The sequence below is a fragment of the Plutella xylostella genome, chromosome 28 (genome assembly GCF_932276165.1).
Source record: "Plutella xylostella chromosome 28, ilPluXylo3.1, whole genome shotgun sequence".
Taxonomy (NCBI): domain Eukaryota; kingdom Metazoa; phylum Arthropoda; class Insecta; order Lepidoptera; family Plutellidae; genus Plutella; species Plutella xylostella.
In genome coordinates this window covers 450612-472395 of record NC_064008.1, presented here as the reverse complement: position 1 = coordinate 472395, position 21784 = coordinate 450612, and the positions used below count along the sequence as shown (strand labels likewise).

The 21784-nt window shown below is 37.0% G+C and overlaps 3 protein-coding genes and 8 non-coding genes across 12 annotated transcripts in view; 7 read left to right on the top strand and 4 right to left on the bottom strand.

Moving 5' to 3' along the window:
* Window positions 1-1832, bottom strand: part of LOC105389162 — a 60121-nt gene extending 58289 nt beyond the window's left edge. Inside the window, exon 1 of the mRNA XM_048631266.1 lies at window positions 1436-1832. The gene's annotated coding sequence lies outside the window, so the exon portion shown is untranslated. The remainder of the gene's footprint in view (window positions 1-1435) is intronic.
* A 2444-nt stretch (window positions 1833-4276) lies between these two features.
* LOC105389149 (electron transfer flavoprotein beta subunit lysine methyltransferase) overlaps window positions 4277-21784 on the top strand; it is a 49849-nt gene continuing 32341 nt past the window's right edge. Inside the window, exon 1 of one of the 2 annotated variants that reach the window (XM_011560237.3) lies at window positions 4277-4464. The gene's annotated coding sequence lies outside the window, so the exon portion shown is untranslated. Of the gene's footprint in view, window positions 4465-18459; window positions 18758-21784 lie in introns of those variants that run through there. The other variant, XM_011560229.3, reaches the window with a different exon arrangement.
* Trnal-caa lies at window positions 5046-5160 on the top strand. The gene is made up of 2 exons: window positions 5046-5083; window positions 5116-5160. It is a non-coding gene; the product is annotated as a tRNA-Leu (tRNA).
* Trnae-uuc lies at window positions 5336-5407 on the bottom strand. Its single transcript has one exon. It is a non-coding gene; the product is annotated as a tRNA-Glu (tRNA).
* On the top strand, window positions 9095-9168 carry Trnan-guu. Its single transcript has one exon. It is a non-coding gene; the product is annotated as a tRNA-Asn (tRNA).
* Window positions 10209-10280, top strand: Trnac-gca. The gene has a single exon. It is a non-coding gene; the product is annotated as a tRNA-Cys (tRNA).
* Window positions 11113-11194, top strand: Trnas-cga. Its single transcript has one exon. It is a non-coding gene; the product is annotated as a tRNA-Ser (tRNA).
* On the top strand, window positions 12655-12772 carry LOC119692083. Its single transcript, XR_005254125.1, has one exon. It is a non-coding gene; the product is annotated as a U5 spliceosomal RNA (small nuclear RNA).
* On the top strand, window positions 14360-14521 carry LOC119692089. Its single transcript, XR_005254131.2, has one exon. It is a non-coding gene; the product is annotated as a U1 spliceosomal RNA (small nuclear RNA).
* On the bottom strand, window positions 15888-16005 carry LOC119692084. Its single transcript, XR_005254126.2, has one exon. It is a non-coding gene; the product is annotated as a U5 spliceosomal RNA (small nuclear RNA).
* On the bottom strand, window positions 16312-18377 carry LOC105387673 (growth arrest and DNA damage-inducible protein GADD45 alpha). Its single transcript, XM_011558439.3, has 3 exons — window positions 18081-18377; window positions 17641-17857; window positions 16312-17201 (listed from the first exon to the last, which is right to left on the bottom strand). Exons 1-3 carry the CDS (start codon window positions 18137-18139, stop codon window positions 16983-16985), a joined length of 495 nt encoding a protein of 164 aa, XP_011556741.1. The 5' UTR covers window positions 18140-18377; the 3' UTR covers window positions 16312-16982.

The following is a 21784-nucleotide window of genomic DNA, read 5'->3' as shown; positions in this document are numbered from 1 at the left end:
CATACGAATAATAGCTGGCCATATTACGACTTAAGCATCCCCAGCATGAGAACAGCTGGCAGGTGGGTTACTCTATATTGCCGAAAAACTAACGAACGAGAGCTATCGTGCAATCAGCTTTAATACCACGAGATAGAGTCGTGGCTCGCGCAACAGCGCTCTGAAACATCGTTATTCATCATAAAGAGTGACCCCCGGGCCCCATTCTTCGTCATCATTCAGTAAAATGCACAAAGGTGGCGAGAAAATGCCGATTTGTTTTTAATGTGCGAATGTTTGATTTATCGTCGACAATCGTAAGTGTAACTGTTTCATGTTTTATTGTATTGTAAATTGTAACGGCGACAATTGTGGGAATCGTGATACAGTGGGGGTTTAGATTATCATCATGCTTGACAATTGACAGTATGAGGCCCATTTTCTGTAGCTGGTATCTAGTGTACCTACCTAATGTGTAGGCTCATATTATGCATTAAATTGACAAAAAGCCTAGTAAAATCTAACACAAAAATTTGGATAATATCAAAAAAACGTTCGCACTTCATCGTGAAATTTCTAAACGCAATTTTTACGGCCGAGACAATGCCTCCAAAATTATCAGCTTCATAAATCATTGCATTTCACAATATCGGGTGTGGCCAGCGATGAGCAAAGATAAAATGTCGTACACGACACGAATATCATGTGAAGAGGAATTTACATAAAAATTATATAAGGGAAAGTTTTTTTCGACACCTCAAGCTAAATGTTATAGCAATGCCTGCTTTTACAGGTACATAACGTCATCGGAAGCATCTATTTAAACAATTCGCAAAATTTCATCCTTTTGGACAATCCCCATACCATAACCAATGGTAATTTTATACCTAAGAGGGTTGTAATAATTATAAGTTTTAAAAGTGCCCATGTGCCGAAGGGATAAGACTTTTTTTACATCATGTAACATTATCATGGTCACCCTCGCAATGTGGGTATAGAAAATCCATCTGACTGAATTTCAGTTGGGATTTGTACTAGGAGTGAAAATACAATACATGGTAGGTAAGGTACCTAGGTATTAAGTAAGTACTTAAGTAGCTACCCATTTACTTCTAGTCGTGTTGGTGAAAAACAAAAGAGCTAGAATAGGAGTTCGTTCGTCAGCCTGGCGAAAGGATTGTCCACTTTGTTCAGTCAGATTAGTGTCAGTTCCTGACTGGCATAGGATAGGTACGTCCAAAACCTACTGCATGAAGTGCAAAGGTGCAAACGTACCCTAGCCTAACCTAGAACAACTATTGTATCTTACTTAGCTAGGTAAATAGTTTGGTTTACCCAACACTTGGATCGCTTTCTTACTATTCTTATATACCTACCTAACATTCTAATAAGAAATTGGCAGTTATTTCAGTTATAACTTGACTTATAACTTATAAGTAATATAATGTAGACTCACCTTTTACCCAGCAATCCAGTAAAATGTTCCTTATTGTCCAGAAAAACACTAACACAGATTGTACAGGTACAGCTACTGTTATTCAATGAATGATTTTATTGGACGCAAGCGGTTACAAAATCCATAACATTCTATCGGAAACCTGTTTGCGTGTCAGAAATTCCTTATTCGCACACAACTTAAAAGTTTGAACTTATTTTAAAACACTGATTTACAGCAAACAACTTGAGTTCTATTCACGAAACTGTCAACAATGATTAAATTTGACAGTTCGGGAGAGAAAGGCCGAAAAAAGTTTTCGTAAAGCGCAATAGATGGCGTTAGAAACCGCAAGACGCCTGCCTCCTTGGCGGCAAAACTTCAACTGTCTTGTGAAGTCTTGTCTTGCGCTCGAGCCTTTCCTTGGGCCAATGAGCATCTCGCATTCTCTCCACGCCGAGTTATTAACCGTACAAGTATGAATGGAATTCCAGTTCTTGTAGCTAACCTGTCATTAACTGCATTTTTTCGTGGTTGGCTTATACAGTTACCTATATTTTGTTGTGCTTAAAACTACCTTGTCTCCGGGCAATAAAATTTAAATTGGATTGTTACTATTAAAGGCAGCGCGGCGAGAAACCTAAGCGTGGGTGTTGCCATGTAAAAAATGGTTTTACCGACTTTGGTGGTAAAGTTTATAATCGAATAGTGATAGTCGATTCAATAACTATAATGTTAATTGAAAATCGACACGTATTATTAAGGTGTTAAAGAATACATTTGAGTATGCCGTTTATGTTCAACTTGATCACCTTAGAAGAAATGCGTTGGCCTCGGCAAGTATGCAAGACATCATCTAAGATGTAGAATCTTGGTTCTTATTTGTTTATTAAGCGAACGATGATTACGTCACAATCTCTAATGGATTATAAAAACTTGAGCAAGTAGGTACAAATTACAAATGAATTTATTTATGTGTGAGATATATGTACTTATAAAGGTATACGTAATATTGTATAAACATAAGTACTTATACTTTGTAAAATATAGCATGTTGGATTGACAGATCCATATTGAAAAAGGACAACATTAGGTAAATGACAAATAATATTTATGGATTCGAAACCTGCTGTTGTAGGGCTCTTGCTATATTTTACAAAGTTTAGAAGTATTATTTACTGTAAGAATCAGATAAACAATATCAAAACAATGAAAAACTTAATTCCTACTTAACTACTTTGCGATAAGAATGACTCACCATGGAAAGTATGTACATTCATTTATTCTATGGTGTACGTAAGTAATAAACAAAAATGCCTGTAGTAAAATGTTACAGTGTAGTTAGAGGCACAGAGCGGTGGTAGCTCAGTCGGGTAAGCGCCCACTTCTCACGCAAGAGATGCGGGTTCGAATCCCGGCGCTGACATGTACCAATGAGTTATTTTAACATAAGTACAATGTATACCATCGCTCTTACGGTGAAGGAAAACATCGTGAGGAAACTTGCATATCTAGATTTAGCACATCTAGATATGTGAACCCACCAACCCGCAGTGGACCAGCGTGGTGGGAGATGGTCCAAGCTTAGGAAGGCAGTTTAGACCTTGGGGATATGCACAAAGGTTCCACTGGAGAGAGCCAGGTACAGGTACTTACACCCCCACAGAGAATAGAATAGAATAGAATAGAGGCACAGGGGTAAATGATTGCAACCACATTTTATTGTTGTCACTATCGGTAATTACCTACTAGAGGTATCATAACTTCAACATACTTAAGCCTATTTCGAGCACGTCCAAAACTCGTCAGCTAAAGCTAAAATCATCGAAGTAGAATGGCTAAAAATATGTATATCAATCTATAATGGATGTGATATTGGTCCCGGGAACTTCGGAACAATATCCAAAGTAGCTGATGGAAAGTGATATCCGGTCAACATGATCATCTTAAAATTGATAAATGTATCTAATAAATATCAAAATCTTTCTTAGAAATAGATTTACTGTTTATAGGAATGATGAAATTAAAAAAACAACAATTATTAAGTGACATGCTGCTGAGCTGACATGTGCATGAGCTTCTATGAATCTCTAATGGATGATGATAAGAGAGCAACTATGTAAACGATTTTAAGTACCTAACCACCATGCACAAAATTAATCAGTATCAAAAAGAAATCTTATAAGTGCGTGACATGATGTGGCTTTGCGTGCGGCCACTGTTACTTGGACTTTCGTTTCACCATCTTCTTACGGTTAAGAGGCCAAGTGTGTGTGGTTGTTGTGACCGGCTATCACTCACGTAGTTGGTGGATGTCGCTTCCGTCAACATGCCGGACGTGACATCCTATCTAAAATAAAAAAAAACAACACAATGTTTCATGGAATTATTTAGAAGGTTAGAAAATAAATATCTGCGAAAAGTAGGAGCTGATCATCAGCTAATAATCATCCACTGCTGGACATAGGCCTCTCCCAAGGAGCGCCACAACACTTGGTTCTCGGCTAGCCGCCTAAGGTCGAGGTCCAGGAGTTCATAGCTAAGATTTATAAACTGTACCTCCAATGTATAATATGATATACGTATAACAACAATTATAGTTCATTTACTTTAGTAGTTAGGCGAATAATTAATTACTCTTTATAACAATATAATATAATGTGTAGTGTAAACGAACAATATTATGTTCGCAAATGGAATCACATTTTATTTTCGTAGAGATTAGAGCATTTTCACAAACGAACTTTTACCCTCCGTTGTCAAATTCTCAGCAGTTCCACATGACCCATTTCTGGCAACACTAGTGCAAAAAAAGTGTCAATGCTTTTTTTTACAAACTTTTTCTTGTTGGTTCCAAAAAGTTAAGTTTTTCCGACTTTAAAGATCGAAAGTAATCTTATTTGAGTTACAATTTGTAATGTGAACGTAATCATATGAACAGTGTGCAATAGAAATAAGTGCAAAGACAAAAGTGAATTATCGCGAGAAAAACGTTAGCTACTTGAATGTGTTTGTGACAAATTTTACCTATAAACAGAATTAGGAAAAGGGTAAGGTTATTTAAAGATTGTAAGGTTTATCAGGTTTCATTTTATATTGGGCCGTATGAATTTGTTATTTTATTGACACTATTACAATAGTTACATATTTCGAAAGATAATATACTGTCGTACAGCGCCATCTTGTGTGGAGTAGCAGTAATTTAAAGTATTTTTTATGAGGCGACCTCTTTGGGCGATTAGCAAAATTAAATATTTTCTCATGCTTACTGTAGATGGCATTACTAGTTCAGTAAATGATTCCATAACTACCTTTTTCACAAAATTACAGAAGTGTCCTCTTGTTATTTCATTTGATTTATGGACATAGGCCTATATTGTTGCCCGGATTCGAATTTCGGCCACGACGACCATTCTAAGTATAGAGATCAGTCATCAGTGCGGGATCATTAACTATATTTCACAAGTCTCTACACGGTACCTACACTACACAACGCCAACATAATTTGTTACAATAGTATTTTTGATATTTTTCCCAGCTTGTGGGGTCCGTATATTGTATAGAATCGTACTTTATATCAGAAATAATATGCTTTTGGATTTAAACATCTATTTCGCATCATTGTGCATCTGTCAGGATGGCCGAGCGGTCTAAGGCGCCAGACTCAAGGTTTCCCTTGCCCGTTCAACGGGTATGAGTTGTTCTGGTCCTCTCTGAGGGCGTGGGTTCGAATCCCACTTCTGACAAACTTTTTGTATCTTTTACACTGATTGTATTTTTGAACCATTACTTATTTTTTTGTAGGATTCATGTAAAATTTAGTTGTAAATAATAATAAGTTACAGTCCTAATAATAAATACGACACAAAAAAATATGTGGATTAGAATATTGCAGTTTCAGTGTAAAAAGGCACAAAAGGTTTCCCGTACCGGGAATCGAACCCGAGCCTCCTGGGTGAAAGCCAGGTATCCTAGCCACTAGACCATACGGGAGGTGGTTGTAGCCGTGAAATTATGTTATAAGAATGAATACTGACTCTGCGGGCGATACCATGCTACCGTCGTCGCGTCGTCGCAACACGTACATTACCTACAAGTCAGATGAATGAGCGTGACGGAAATCTCTTCGTATCTTGTAATTTGTGCGTTTTGTGATCCGTGCTAGGCATAGAACAATGCGGACTCCGTGCTAGGTGCTATACCTGGATCTTTTATTCGAATTCTGACATATCAAAAGTGATGCTACTTAAAAAGCTCTTAACCGAAAAAAGGAAAAATTTGGATCCATTTCTAGGCAATAAAAAAATAAAATGACAGATAATGTATGGAATTCATATTAATTACTATATTTTATTCTTTAGCTGGCATCACTTCCTACTAAATTCAGGGATAGTAAACCATTTTAATCGATTTCAAAAAAAGATTCTCTATTCGGTACATACTCGTATGTACTTATGTAAGATTATTGGGACTGCACAACAAACAAATATACTTGCAAAATTTTATAGATGTACCTATGTATGTTTATAATGTTTGTCCACGCATATCTCCGAAACGATTGAACCGATTGCCACTATTAATTTTTTTAATGGCTTACATTGAGCAGTCTAAGTATCATCATAATCGGTTAGTATTAATAATGATTAGATATTCTATTATATTCTCTTTGGGGATGTAAGTACCTGCACCTCACGATGTTTTCCTTCACCGTAAGAGCGATGGTATACATTGTACTTAAGTTAAAAGAACTCATTGGTACATGTCAGCGCCGGGATTCGAACCCGCATCTCTTGCGTGAGAAGCGGGCGCTTACCCGACTGAGCTACCACCGCTACTATTATTATTTAATAATCGATGAGATATTTTAATAATCAATTATATTTTTTCTTTATTTATTAATTTATACTTTAATTAAGTATATTATTTTTGTGATGTAAATAGGGACGTAATTATTACTCACCGTAGGTATATCCCCTTTTAATTTGGAGCGCCGCACTTAATAAAATGGATAGGTACATTCACTAACAAATAAAATGTATAGAGTAGTTTAGACTTAGATGTTCAGGGGGGTCACTCTCTAAATCGACGAACGAACGAACAAGAATTGTCACGCAATCGGCACGCTTAATACAACGAGATAGAGCCGAGCTCTTGTTCGTTTGATTTTGGTAGTGGCCCTCCAGACTCGTATTGAAAGAAGGGCTCAGCCAAAAAAGGTTTGTGATCTCTGACATGTCAAAAGTAGATAACTGTCAGAATTCCGTCGAATAAAAGATCCAGGTATAGGTAAGCAGCTTTGCTTATAAGGCCTAATTTCACACCATTCGGTTAGGTTAAAAATACCTCGGTTTGGTTACATGTTGAACCGTTAAGGTTAGTGAGTGTCCCACCATGCTAAATCACGGGGTTAACTCCCTTGATCGGGTGATAAACTTGATTGCTGCTGTGGGGTTCCGCTAAGACTTGGTTAAGACCGGTAACCAGGCAACGGGTTGTTTACTTGTCACTCATTCTGTCAAGATTCAAGATGGAAAAATGAACAGAGCCTTTGATAAACAATATACGAACTAGATGTTGTGTGACATAAAAAATGAAGCGAAATACTGTATGGGTTTTATATAATGTCAAACCGAGATAAAAGTTTAAATTTAATGTCCTAACCTAACTTGGAACCGCAATATAGAAACACAAATTGATGGCCCTACCTGGAAATCGAACCCGGGATCCCTGGGTGATGAAGCTGAGCTTCTACCACTAGACCACAGAGGTAGATTCAAGAAGTTAAACCTAATGACTTAATGAGAACTATTGAATTAAGTGAAAAAATTTCTAACAAAATATTTTAAAATAAGACTTTACTTAGAAATTGATATGTTATTTCCCGAGAAGTTTCTTTTGCACTGACACTCCATCTTGTTCGTTGTATTGTTTTTCAAAGGGCATGGCGTAATAATATTATTTTCAATGACGGATGTCAAAAAACAACCTCGGTAGAAATAGTAACCATGGCAACCTCAAAACCAAAAAGTTTGGTTGTTTGAGGTTGTTTGAAATCACAGAGACATAGACAACAAATTTCAATGAATATGACAGAATATTGAGTGAAGTGTGAGGGAAATGAGTGAATGATACACATAATGCTGGATTTATGAATGGTCTGTTAGATTTTCGTCGTGGGACTCATCCAGTTAACAAGGGTAATAATCCTTAAAAACGTCGTCAGCAAATCCGTTATTGAGACTGTAACTAACAGAATCATGAGAAACCAGGTCTAAATCTGTCAAACATCTCTCCATCCCCCATTACCTAGGTACTCCTAGGTATATCCAAACGATATAAGTACCTAGGTTGGTCATTGGTCCCTTTCACTAACTCAACAAACTAGAGAATGAAGCTGCTTATAACTAGTTTTTATTTAATGGTCTACCCCTGGTGACTGTCTTACCCCACCTTACTATATACATTTACATACATAATAAATTAGTATACCAGTCATAGGTTGCTATGCTATGTTAAGGGTCCGTTATCGACGTCGAAAATCGGGTTCCACCAATCACAGCGCCGTATTTATGGGATATAGTGACGTTTATAAACGTCGATGACCCACTCGTGTCTCGTGCAGCTAGGGCAGGGCCACACCCATGGCATCACATACTACTTACGCATGTTTTTCACTTTTAGTGTATTGAATTTTAATACATAACACACACACACACACGCACTCACGCCTTGTACTAATGTACTCCCATGCGGGGTAGGCAGAGGTGCATTGCTGCACCCACTTTTCGCCAGAGTGTTATGTTAGTCCCAATGTAATAGGGGGCGGGCCTATTGCCATTTTACGGGCACATCCAAGACCCGAGAACAAATATCTGTGTTTAAATATCTGCCCCAGCCGGGAATCGAACCCGGGACCATCGGCTCAGTAGTCAGGTCACTAACCACTACGCCATTCGGTCGTCATTTTAATACATACTTATCTTATTTACTTATACTTACTAACTTACTTACTCCGCTGGCTCAGCGACCCGAAGTGGACCTTGGTCTCAGACACAAGAAGTCGCCACTGGTCTCTATCCTGCGCAGTCGCTCTCCAGTCGCCTGCCTGTAGTTGGCGCAGGTCCTTGCCGACTTCATTGCGATATTTGGGACTGCATTCATACTTATTAATACATATTCTGAAACTGTTTTTTTTTTAGGAACAGGGTATTTGTAATGAAATCGCTGAATCCGTTTCGGAGCAATAATGACCCAGATACACAACACAACAGAAGTCTATCTTATAAATAAATAAAATAAATAAATATGTGGGGACATCTCACACACGGCCATCCGACCCCAAGCTAGGCAGAACCTGTGTTATGGGTGTCGGACAGCTGATATATCTACACAAATACATAGATAGATAGATACTAAATATAAATATCAACACCCAAGACCCGAGTACAAATATCTGTCTTTAAACAAATATTTGCCCCAGTCGGGAATCGAATCCGGGACCTCGGCTCAGTAGTCAGGGTCACTAACCACTACGCCATTCGGTCGTCGCTTTATATCACAATACTTTTTCATTGGTGTTGCAAAGTCCATCTTATATCACTCATTTTTTTTTCATTTGTCATTCGAGGAATTGCAAACACACTATAGAACTTGGTTGTATATTTGGCGACCTCATTCATCGCCTCCGTGGCGCAATTGGCTAGCGCGTTCGGCTGTTAACCGAAAGGTTGGTGGTTCGAGCCCACCCGGGGGCGTTTCTTTTTTACTTTTATCCTATGAGTCTGGTGCCATGGAAGAGGGGCCGGCTGCTGGTGTGGGACGCAACATGCGTGGACACACTAGCACCGTCCCATCTTCCATCTACCTCCACAGAGGCTGGCGCTGCGGCCGGGCGGGCGGAGATGATGAAAGGCCGCAAATATGCATCCCTAGGAGAGGGGTACATGTTTGTGCCTTTCGGAGTCGAAACCCTAGGGCCGTGGGGACCGGAGGCACGTCAGCTTTTTAAAGACATCAGCACCAGACTAATAGAAGTCTCAAGGGACCCCAGGGCTGGCTCTTACCTCGCACAAAGGCTAAGCATCGCTATACAGCGGGGTAACGCGGCCAGCGTCTTGGGTACCCTACCCGACAGTGGCAGCGATCTGGCCAGCATTTTCTTTTTAGTTTAATTTTAATTTTATATTAGTTATTTAGATTGTACTGTGTACATAGAGATATAAAGTAAATTATCATGAACTTTATTTATAGATTCTTTATAAACTCTCATTTTATTTTTAAACTTTGCTATCAGTAGGTAAGCAGCATTATATGGAAGTAAATTGGGGACGAAAATAAATTAAGACAGCAACTCCAAATTTTCCAATGCTTACGATACGATTCGAAATTATCTAAGTAAGTACCTACTTATATTGTAAATTTGTAATTGCTTATACCTTCTGCTATACTATAGTATTGCTTTGCTTACATTTTAGCTACTTTTCAACTTCTTAATTCCAACCTTTGCTGCTTACGAAGCTAACTTGCTATTATCCAAATCCTAAGTTCCTAACTAATTTCTTTGCTTTTTATGTTTCCCAAGTCCGCCGTATTGCTTACTTTATGTATTTGCTTGGTGCTTCTTATTACTTTTCGTCTTTTCTTCTTATCTAATTTTTATAAAGAAAAGAAAGCTATAAAATTAATTATATCCCATAAATATTAACGAAAGTCGCTAGCTATTCGCTGACTATCGTTGATAAGTTATCAGTAACTAGTACTGCATCTGAACACATTTTCCGCCATCGTAGTCAGCGGGGATATAGCTCAGTGGTAGAGCATTCGACTGCAGATCGAGAGGTCCCCGGTTCAAACCCGGGTGTCCCCTGATAACTCTTTTGCTTTTTTTAGGTATGTTTGCGTATTACTTTTAGATCTTCTTTTTACCATATTATTATTGATCGTCGTAAACATGAGCTTTTTGTAGGTGCGCCAAACGAATACATGGATCAAGAGCTCACTTCCGGTAGCACGGAGATAATCTAATCTAAAGTATCGATTGTTTTAATCATAGAAGTAACTAACGTTAGTAACTTAATGGTTTGAATTTTCCCCTGAAATAATTGCTTCAAATCAGCAAGGCTGGCCACTGGCGAGCCGTCGAGCCGATGCCGATGGTATAGTGATCGATTAGCAAACCAAACAGTCTACTCTCATCATTGGCAAAGTCATCAGACCGAAGGTCTTTGTCACTTTAATTCCCGCAAAAAGACTGTAGTCTCACCGGCCCGGCAGTTCCACTGGCGGTTTTTTGGACCGCGGAATTTCAAGCATGCACAAAGAGCCAGCGAGTAAATCCAAATCAACCGGTTGCAACTTTGCAAGTCCGCAGACTATTAAGTGCTTCATTGGTTGTTTACTTACACCTTTGGCTCGAGTTCGTTGCCGAGCCTGCGATTTTGCTCGCAAATGGATCACCACCTTTAGGATCGAATTCAAAGAGTTTTATCAAAATCTCTCGACATCGGCAGAATAGCATTTTTCAAGTGTCATCAATATACGTTTCGAGCGCTATTCCGAAATTGGAAATGTGAAAGAATAAGTGAACTAAAATCTTTTTAGTATCTCTATCTTTCACAAAAACCATAGGCATTTTGTAGTTACTATGCCTAAATATCACGGTTAGCAAATGATTTTTATTTTCGCTCCCAGCATTCATGGCAGTCGTGGCCGAGTGGTTAAGGCGTCTGACTCGAAATCAGATTCCCTCTGGGAGCGTAGGTTCGAATCCTACCGGCTGCGGATTCCTTTTTGATAAAAAAATACATATCTTACTATATTTTGATATTTCAATAATTTATGAACATAAATGCAATTCATCATATTTTTATGATTACTTCAATTCAATGTCATCACTTCAATGTGACACGTAATAATAACGGTTACGATAACATTTTTGTTAAAAATACGACTTAAAAAAGTTTAAAATACAGTTTTTATCTTAAAATATTTTTAATTTCTATTTTATTACAAGAAATATTTTGCAACTGGGTCTCGCTATTCAACGTATAGAATTCAGTCCAAATATAAACGCTGTTCAATGACCTCTACGCCTAGTAATTTTGCTGTGTCATCGTGTCACAGCTACTTTTATGGCGAAATCGGGCAGACAAAATGATGACTAAAAGATAAGATAATTGTAGGCATGTGCCAATGTCGTTTTTATCTAGTTGATAATCCGGGATGAAATGCACGAGATAAAATTTATCTATGTACCTACGTACGTGCAATGCATCGTCAGAGATTCCAAGATAAATATTAAATATAGAAATATTGTTATCAGGCAACCTCTCATTTTTATTTTTTTTCGGTAAATTCCAAATCCCAAGTTTTTCATCAACAATACAAATAGTTATCAAAGCTTTCCATAATTCTTACCAAATATATTTATGTTAATGACAATGGATTTCTTCAAAGTCCTTTAGCACTCTTTTACCGCGAAAGACTGTCCAGTGAATACCCAAATAATTAACATAAACTTTATGTACTTACGTTTTCCTTATCGGATTATACCTAAGAACGGTTATAGAAAATCCGAGTGGTTTTATTTTATTGTTTCCTTGTTGACTTCTTCGTGGCAGTTAGCATGCTCAATTTTTTTTTCCTAGAAATGTTATTATTGTTTGCAAAGTTATTATGTATTTATTGGGTTCCCCTTATCTTGCATAGTCTTTACTGTCCAAAATTCATTTCGTATAACTCTTTTTACTAAACTAAACTTTTTTTGGTCGAATTATCACTGCTAAAATATTTATGTGGCCTCCTAAGACACATTTCGCCAGCATCTCTTAGCACAATCTTGAAACTTCAAAGTTTCGTTTGCTCCAATTGCTATTTGTTTAATCTTGTTTCTCATAATTATCAAAATGTTCAAGATTACTTACGTTTTTACTCATAGAACAACGCGGACTCGAGTGATGTTTTTACTAACGAGATTATGCCATACGATTTTTGGCGAAACCATACTTTGGCCAAACGTTACTATGCAATGCGAGGTTAAGTATATAAATAAATCTTAGACCAAAAATGGTAGAACCGTATTTATTAAGTACCTACCTACAATTTATATTTTTACACCATCCTTTCTCACTCAAAATCTTCATAACAGACAGACTACAGATGGCGTTACTGAGCTTCAAGTTACATCGCGGTATTAAGATTTTTTTGCATTTGGTCACTACCTAAGAACGGACTCCAATTCATTACTCTGGTTTCCCTTCAAAACGTATAAATCTTTCGCCTTTTACTAAAGATTTCCGTGGAGGGGAACACTCAAATGAGTCTATCTCATATTTTTGACAACTCTGCTTCAGCAGAGTTAACTAGTTTCTAATATTCCATAGTCGCTGTATGTGATATGTATAGAGACTACGGGTATATAACTATCCTTATCAACATTATTATTTCAATGTTTCTAAACTTTCTAACTAACAAAATAGCAATCATAATTCAGAGTTCGACTCGAATCGGTTTGATATAATCATATCAACTTTAACCTTTAAGTATGGACGTCATTTTTTCTTAACACCAGTGCGGACGTGGAGCCTCACAGGCTCCTATATGCATACACTTTTTTTTTGAGAATTTGATATAAGATTACTTTAAAACTGATTGGATATTGAATTTAAAGGATTTAGCAATAAAATAACGTGCTTATGTAATCAAATATTATTTTAAAAAATATAGAAATGTGAAAAATTCAAACTTATGGCACTTTTAAGTCCTAATTTACTGAGGCTACATTTTCTGGTATTAAAAACAGTCAAAATTATTACTATAACAAAATTAGTCTTATTTTCTAAAAATATAATACATAAGTAACCGAAAAAACAAAACACCTGCTTCAGGTAATTATTATATAAAATATTGACCACAGTCTAATAGCGCCAATTTATTGGCAGTCAATGCACAGAGGTCTAGAACACTTGGAGACACACAGGCAACACAAACATAGGTATTCATCCTATGTTTTTTCGCGGGACAGATTCTACATGCTCTTGTGGACCCTTGACTGGTTTCTTGATCCTGGACACCTTCTGTGACCATAATTATCATCACCTAAAACTCGATTCATTAGTCAACCTCAGTTCTCTTGGCAATCGTCTATTTATATCACGTCTTTGCACATGAGGCACTACATGCACACGTGTTAGTTTTTTTATAAATTACCTTTACCTTTAGAAGTACCAGCGTTACTTAATTTTCACATTTTGAAAAAAATATCTGAAAAAAACATAATTGCCCATACAAAATATATTGTATGACAACAATGGACGTGTAGCCTGACAGGCTCCAGTCAATTTTTTGATGGTCATTACTCACGTGATATTCACCGGACGACTCAACCTCCTCCCTCATTGGTAATTTGGCTACTAAAACAAAAGCTACTGAGCCGCTCAATCGCGGGGAGCGGGGGGAAATATGCAAAACTATGAAAACGTAAACATTAGGTAGCCTGTGAGACTCCACGTCCATACTTAAAGGTTAAAAAATTAATTCATTTAGGGCCGATTATCCAATAGTAAGATAAATGTTATCTGACGAATAAAATTGTTTCTGTCCCTGTAACAGATAACAACATACAAACATTTAGACGCGACACATCAGAATTATTCTCCATCTCCAGATAACTTTTACCCGGCTATTGAAAAATCTGTTATTATTCCAGGTAATTCATGTTACCCATAAGATTAAATTGAAACGGCAGAAAGAGATGGTGCTCTAAAAAACTAAAGCCAAATCACAGTGGTAATTTTAGTACCTCGAGTTGAATTGTATGTGTAGGGGGCAGCACATCTACATTTTAGTACCGAAAATGCCCTACAGATGTCACTGTGCCGTGGTCTACATCGCGGTATTAAGATTTTTTCTGAAACAACGACTACCGCGAGCCAACATTGTGAAAGCATACTTACCTGGCATAGGGGACACCGTGATCAAGAAGGCGGTTCCCCCAGAGCGAGGCCCTTCCATTGCACTGCGGTTGGGTTGACCTTTGCGAATATCCCTAATGTGGATATCTCGGATGCGTAATTTTTGGTAGTGGGGACTGCGTACGCGCCGTCCCCTTTGAGAAATCTAATATTTATTAGCTTATACGCAATGGAGTAATATAGTTCTATTGTACATTGCTGCATGTTATTGACGTTAATGTGATGTGAGAAAAGATGAAGTTATTTAGTTCGTTCCTATTACTTATTTAGGGTTCGGCTTTTAGCGGCAAGACACACCATTTTACCCTATTCTCTGTCATATCCTCATTCACTCCACAGTCCACACTGTGTCATAATTTTATTTATCTCTCACAATTTCACTTTTAGGTACTTATAATATTTTTTTTCATGGCGAACGTTAAAAATGTATTATAAAAGTAAACTCGAAATGAATATGGGATGAAGGAATACTGTTAAACAAAGTCTTTGTCAACATAAAAAACCTAACTCCTAATTGTATATTGTTTTATCATGAGATCTCCCTACTACTATCGTTTGATTTCATCTGCTTTGTCGATAATTGTGGTTGTTATACATAATATTTTGTTGATTTGTCAATCGTATTTCTTACAATTTCTATTTACTCTGATTACTGTAAAATGACAAATTTCTAGTAAACAATGTAAGTAAGTTCACGGAATTAGGGCTCCTCTTCATAGGCTTACCATTAAATATCATTATGTAGTTTACCGATACATTTGTGTTCTTGTAAAAATGATTCATCAATCAGTCTAGACCCGGTATTGATTATAAATATTATAATGCATCGTATCGAAATGATATCTGCTAATGTGTATATTGTTGTAGATATTGTAATTGTTAGTCAATATTATTATTTCATATCTAATGCACTTTGCTGATTTGTTGCTGTGTTATCGCTATCATACTCGCTAGTGGAGTGCCTAGTACACCTAAGTGGTACTTTCTGAGTAATCTAAGCCACGGTCAGAAGGGGTCACTGAAGGGGGAACTATACAATATTATAATCTAAACATCAGTAATTTGTATTGAAACATAAAACATGAATACCAAATAAAAGTTCACAGTTTGGAGCTTCTCGTTAGAGATTTTTAGTAATAATTAATTAATTATTATCCATGGTTTGGTTTGGGTCTCTGTTGTGTTAATGTAAACTTCTACCACCTAAGTTCCTGCAGGTACATAGTGACCGTATCATGTAACTGGCGCAGCGATGCCTTTTGTTACCTCAAGTTATTACTGTTAGTAGCAGTTCAAAATGTATGAACTTATCTTTTAGAGATAAATCTTTAAAACTTATTTAACTACTACGAGCTAAGAGGAGTTTCTTTTGCAATTTTTTCTCCTCAAGTCCTCAGTGACTGAACTATTGTGAAATAGTATTAGAGTAATATGATGACTATCAACAGATAATATAACAAAACCAATTAGATTCTTGCTCTTATTGTATTTAGAATATAGTTAACTCTGCCGAAACAGAGTTGTCAAAAATATGAGTTAGACTCATTTGAGTGTTCCCCTCCACGGAAATCTTTAGTAAAAGGCGAAAGATTTATACGTTTTGAAGGGAAACCAGAGTAACGATAAAGTGTCTGTTCTTAGGTAGTCACTAAATGCAAAAAAATCTTAATACCGCGATGTAGCTTCAGGCTCACTAGCGCCATCTGTAGTGATTTAAAGGAACTCATGGCTGAATTCAACAGTTCATTACATTGCCTATTTAATAGCGTAGAGCGCTAATTTGTTTGTAAAAAATGAATTGATTTTGTATTGAAAAAATATTTTACCGATAAGCGAAAATGATTTTCCTAATGTCTGGTTTCTACAGTCAGGCAAGGCATGATCCCTGTATATATTTTTAGGTGGTGATAAATGAGAAAAGAAAGGTAATTTTTCATTATCATTTATTGCTGTTGTTATAGTAATTGCTTTAAGATTCTTATTGTTCTTCCTAATCTTACAAAAGTATAAACTCTGTAGTACTTAAAATATTTCGTATTAACATATTACTTATTCTTACTACAATTACATTGAGTAATAATAATAACGTCTCTACGCACTTTATGAACTATTCGATTATCGTTTAACAAAATTTTCTTAGGTTTTAGAATAAATGTAAAAGGTCATATTACATTGCCTACATAAGGCATACTAAGTAGGACATTTATTTAACAACAAGAAATCCAAAAGGCCACCAATCTTTATACAGTTTTAATTTTAGAACATTTTCTATACATTCATCATTGATCAATCGACAAGTCACAAAAATGAGCAAAAATTTTTCTAATCTTATTGAGGATCTATCAAACAAACCTACAATAACTGCTACATGCTTTGATCATGTAATCAAATCATTAACAATATTCTTATTAAAAAAGACGACAAAAACTCTCCCGACATTCCCCAACTACAGACACATTAAGTATCCACAACATAACGCTACAATGGCGTCAAACGCCTTAGCAGAACTCGAAAGAGGCTCTACTCTCTAGGATTAGACCAAGGAGGTCATAACATCAATATAATTCAAAATTCAATGTTCAAGATGTTTTCTCATTTCACTTCTCTGGCAGCTTGATGACTGAGGTTTGGCTGGAGGCCCAGGATCCATCGCAGTGGTCGATCAAATCCTTCTCGGCTTCGGTCAGTATTGACATGTCCATTTCTTGACTGTCACTGAAGGGGTCTGTGTACGGATAGTGGACTAATACGCAGTTGAAGTCAATGGTCTGGTCTTTGCATCCAAGGATCTTCATCATTTTCGCTGGCGAGTCCACCTGTTGACAAAGGGTAATTGGGATTAGCTTTGTTTGGCCTTGCGTGCTATGAGCAATGTTACATGATCGGTTTGTTTACTTTACATGGAGGTACGGTAGAGTTATCTTTATTAGCGGCAGGCATTTCATTTAATGATTCTTTTAGCTCAATTAGCATCTAATCGATATTTATTTCGGTGACCTGAGACTTTTATTCTGTAGCGGCTTTATAAGGAAGTCCAAGGCTAGACTGTTTTTGCTCTTGCCTAAATCTAGCAGAAGTCGATTATTCGCAGACATTAAGGATTCTTTAATTCTAATGCCAAAACTGCAATACTTCGTTGCAAAAAACTGCAGTATATTCGCCAAAATTATGGTACTTAATTGACAAATACAGCAAACACCCAATAATAAGTATGGTGCCACCATTATATTCAAAGAAAACCCTCAAGACATTTACCTTAATAACGTGAATATCATTCTCGACGCAAAACGCCTGCAACAGCACCTCTTGCATGTGCGTGGCGCTGTCACCAGGGGGCGCTTCAGCCGTGAAGCAGAACAGGGCTCCGTCAGTGTTTGTGGACAGGTACTGGATGGCGGGGAGCAGGCCCACAGTCAGCCGCTTCTCGAGACAGGCGCGACGGAGGACGGCTTTCACGCATTGCGCTATGGGGCTGTTGACAATGGATGCTAAGGTCAGATGATGTTTTGGAGTTCTCATGATTTTAATTTTGGAAATGATTTACTTTTGGTTACTGTTAATTGTGGTGTAACTTTAAGGTCCCTTAAGGATTCAATTTTTTTTATCAGTTGACAGCAGCTAAAAGGTCTCTTTGTAGAATTTTTTTTTTAATGGCTTTTGGCCTCAATAAGTATTGCACAAGTTGGGATAATTACCTCTTGGCGGCCACTCCGCTGAACGTCTCCACTTTCAAAGGCGCCATCGAGTTGCACATGATTCCAGATAAGTTTATACTTTTCAGTTCACAAATGTCACTAATCTTCTCAACTTCACTCTTTTTGCGGGTAATTTTCACTGTTTCACGCACTTTCAGCACAAAAATCCGCTGCAGTTTGAGTTTCGGGTCAACCACTTGTAATCCTTGAGTTTCCGATAGCGGCGAAGTTATGTCACAACGATTTCACAAATTATTGCACGAACAGGCGTGGTGTCGCTTTGAGCTCCGAGCAAAGAATGCGGGTTGATGACGTCGACCGCGCTTATATAGCCGTGTCGACGCATGCGCAGACGGCGCCAGTGCGCGTGTGTGCGTGAGGGAGACGCGTGCTCAGTATCAGTGGAGATTCCGAGAATTTCGCGTTTGAGTCCGTTTGCCAGAGTGAAATGGTGATAGTTTTACACAAACACATGTGCTATACGTTACTACAAGCCCTGCACGTGTGTGAGTGGATCCGCTGAAACCTGAAGTGAACAGAACACTGTTCGGCAGGTCGCAACGTGCTTTTACACTAAAACCAGTGTTGGTAGACCTCTGACTTCCCTCCGTTTGCTCCAAGTCGTAGAGCTACAGTTGGCGGTCAGTGTCCGTCTGTCCAAGTGTTTGTTTGTGTTGGTGAGTTGTTATCCGCTTTGGAATTCCCGCTTGGGTTTTCGTTTCGATTAGGAAACGAACCGTAGGAAATTCTAAATTGGGTCGGTTTGGACGGATGCAAGATTTTATGCAAACGCTTTTTTGTATTTCTCCCGCGGACATCCTTCTCATTGTATTGCCTGAAGCGACCCAACTTTGAATAAGACCCGATCAGGCCTAGACAGATATGGCTACTGTCTATATCTAACGGGTCTTTAATAATCGGCCCTAATATGACCTGTATTAATTTCTTGTTATACATATTTAAGTGTCATTGATATCTAGAACTAGCTCATCGATTCCTTTCTTTTAGTTTATAATGTTTGTGTACTTACCCAACAATTCGTGTTTTTTTCATCATTATTTGCTTATTTATAACTTTTATTACTTTTTACTGATATGTTGCCACTTGGCAACAAGCCTCACACATGCTTCTATTAAACACGGCTTATTATCTGGTCTAAACAACTAAGTAATTAGTTTAATTATCTTAACAAATTCATTGTTATTGCCATTATCACTATCATTATCAGCCACGTCTGAATCACGCATGCCTTAGCACGGGTCTTCATCTTACATAAAGTCCATAACTTTATTATTAGAATCTATACTTTGTATGTCAGTAGTATCAAGCTGAGTTGTTGTGATTTGAGGAGTAAGTGTTTCGTTGACCTAATACCACGAGGCTTTACTTGTGTAGAGTCATTGTGCTGACCTAGATATAGGTCCTCGCATGCTTTAACGGATTCTGTGATATGGAATATGTCTCTTACTGTTAGCATGTGTTATTTTAAGGTGATAAAATTTTATCTGTTTTCAATATTCGGCTTCTGCAATTTTATTATTGTCTGATTTACGCAATTGTTCATAATTTTCCTATGTTTTATGCTGATAATATTGTGTATCTATCATGTGTTATTGTCTTGGGTTGTGATTTTTTTAAATATAGTACTGTACATATTTACTCGTATCATAAAATTTTCGGTACACATTCACGTGTTTTAAAGTTAGCGGTGTATGTATATACGCTATGTAGAGTTGCAGTTATTAATACTGTAATACATAGGTTTTATGTATTTCTAATTGGTATTCCCACGTTTCTATAGATTTCCCACATGCCTCTACATTCATACTTTTGCCAACTTAGTTACCAAAGGCAATGCATAAATCGGAGAATATTTCTGCATCGACTAACCTTGCTTTGTAATTATCGGCATAAACGTATAAAGTTGCAATAAACAACTTTGCAGTTGAAAAACCCGATGGTCGAACAAAATAAACTTGATAAAGTAAAAAAATAAAGCAAAGATCGTTGCGAATGTTTCCAAAAATCACGTGTTTTTCCATACCTCCGGTCGCACGAGTCACGACACTGCCATAACCAAATTGGTTGAATAACATTTTGATTGCCTTTTAATGAATTGCTTTAGAAACAATTAAATATAAACAACAATATGCTATGCTGTAACCTGAAGTAACTATTACAACTTAATCTCTATATTCCTGTTATGCTTAATTATTTTGATAACCTTTGGCACATTCCATATAAAGCAAAAGTTATGCAGAAACTAAATCGATATTGAAAACATTAGTGTGAATTTTCCGATAACTTTTACTACGAGGCGGGTTATCGATGTTTTCTTGCGTGTAGCTATGAAATGATTTCAATAATATTTTGTCGAAATTCCTTATTTATGTTAATTTGATACTTACCGTTGTTAATCCCCGTAGGATATTCCTGTTACACTTATTCAGCAAATCGTTTAACATAATTTAACTTTTGATTATAAGATACATATATCTGAATGTTTTGGGAGTTAATAATCTGTGGAATTTCGTGATTCAATGGAATTAGTTAATTGGACGTTTTGTTGTCTTATATGTGTTATAATTTCTTACCTTTAGATATAATTTTAAATAAATAAAGTGTTTTTTTTTCAGTCAGTCTAAATTATTGGAAAGAATATGTCAAATTCCAATGCCAGCGAAGTTGAGCCTACAATACCTTTTTGACCTATTATATTATTGACTTTCACCTAGATCTATCTCTATGTACATAAATGTATAATAATATAAAACTTAAGTACAAACTTTCCTACATTCCAGCACTAAGCTGGTAATAAAGTGAACATTTCGCTGAATTTCAGTTTCGTTCTGAAAACTGTCAATAGGCTTTTGTTTCACTGAAGGTCGAATATTAAGTTCTGCAGAAAGTTTCTAAAGCGAAGTAGATAGATTTATCCAGGTTTAGTCAAAGTCAAAGTCAAAGTCAAAGTCAAAATTTTTTATTCATCGTACAAATATAAAATTTTCTGATGAACGTCAATTTTTACAAATTACTCTCCGTTCGGATAAGGGGGGGCTCTTTCTGTCTAAGGAGAAGAACGAAGGCAAGAAACTCCTGAGCCATCTTTTCAAAAAAAGACTTAAAACTAGTTGGTATACAATACATATAAGCTTAGATACCTTAGATACATATGTATTTTTTACCTAAGTATTATCTGTGCTATTAGTAGTCTTCCTCTACAGGATAAAATGCAAGTCATCCTCGTTTTCATTTAGGTCATCATTTTGCTAGTCATTAACGAAGCCGGTGTTTCTAGTTTTGTTAGGCCATCAATGAGTGACATTATTTACTTATTTGCTTTTGAACCACAATCTTTACCTACATCATTTAGTGAAAATAAATATAATAGTTAAATAGTCTTTCCGTCGACAGACAGAGATGGAGAACCGTTATGTCTGCCCTTTGCCCCACTGGGGGTCATAGGACGCCAAGAAGAAGAAGAATAGTCTTTCCATGGTTTTCATGAGCTTCGTTTTCAAGTTTTTCACACTCATTTGCTTTACAATAGCTTCACGTATTTGAATACGGTTGTGAGCTGAGGTGGTGTTGCCTTATCGATCAGTTCTCAGTAGCGACCTCTGACCTCCGAGTGTCAAGGCCACATTCCCGACATCGGGAATATTGTAGAAATTCCGCTACATTTCTGGAAAATGCACTTACGC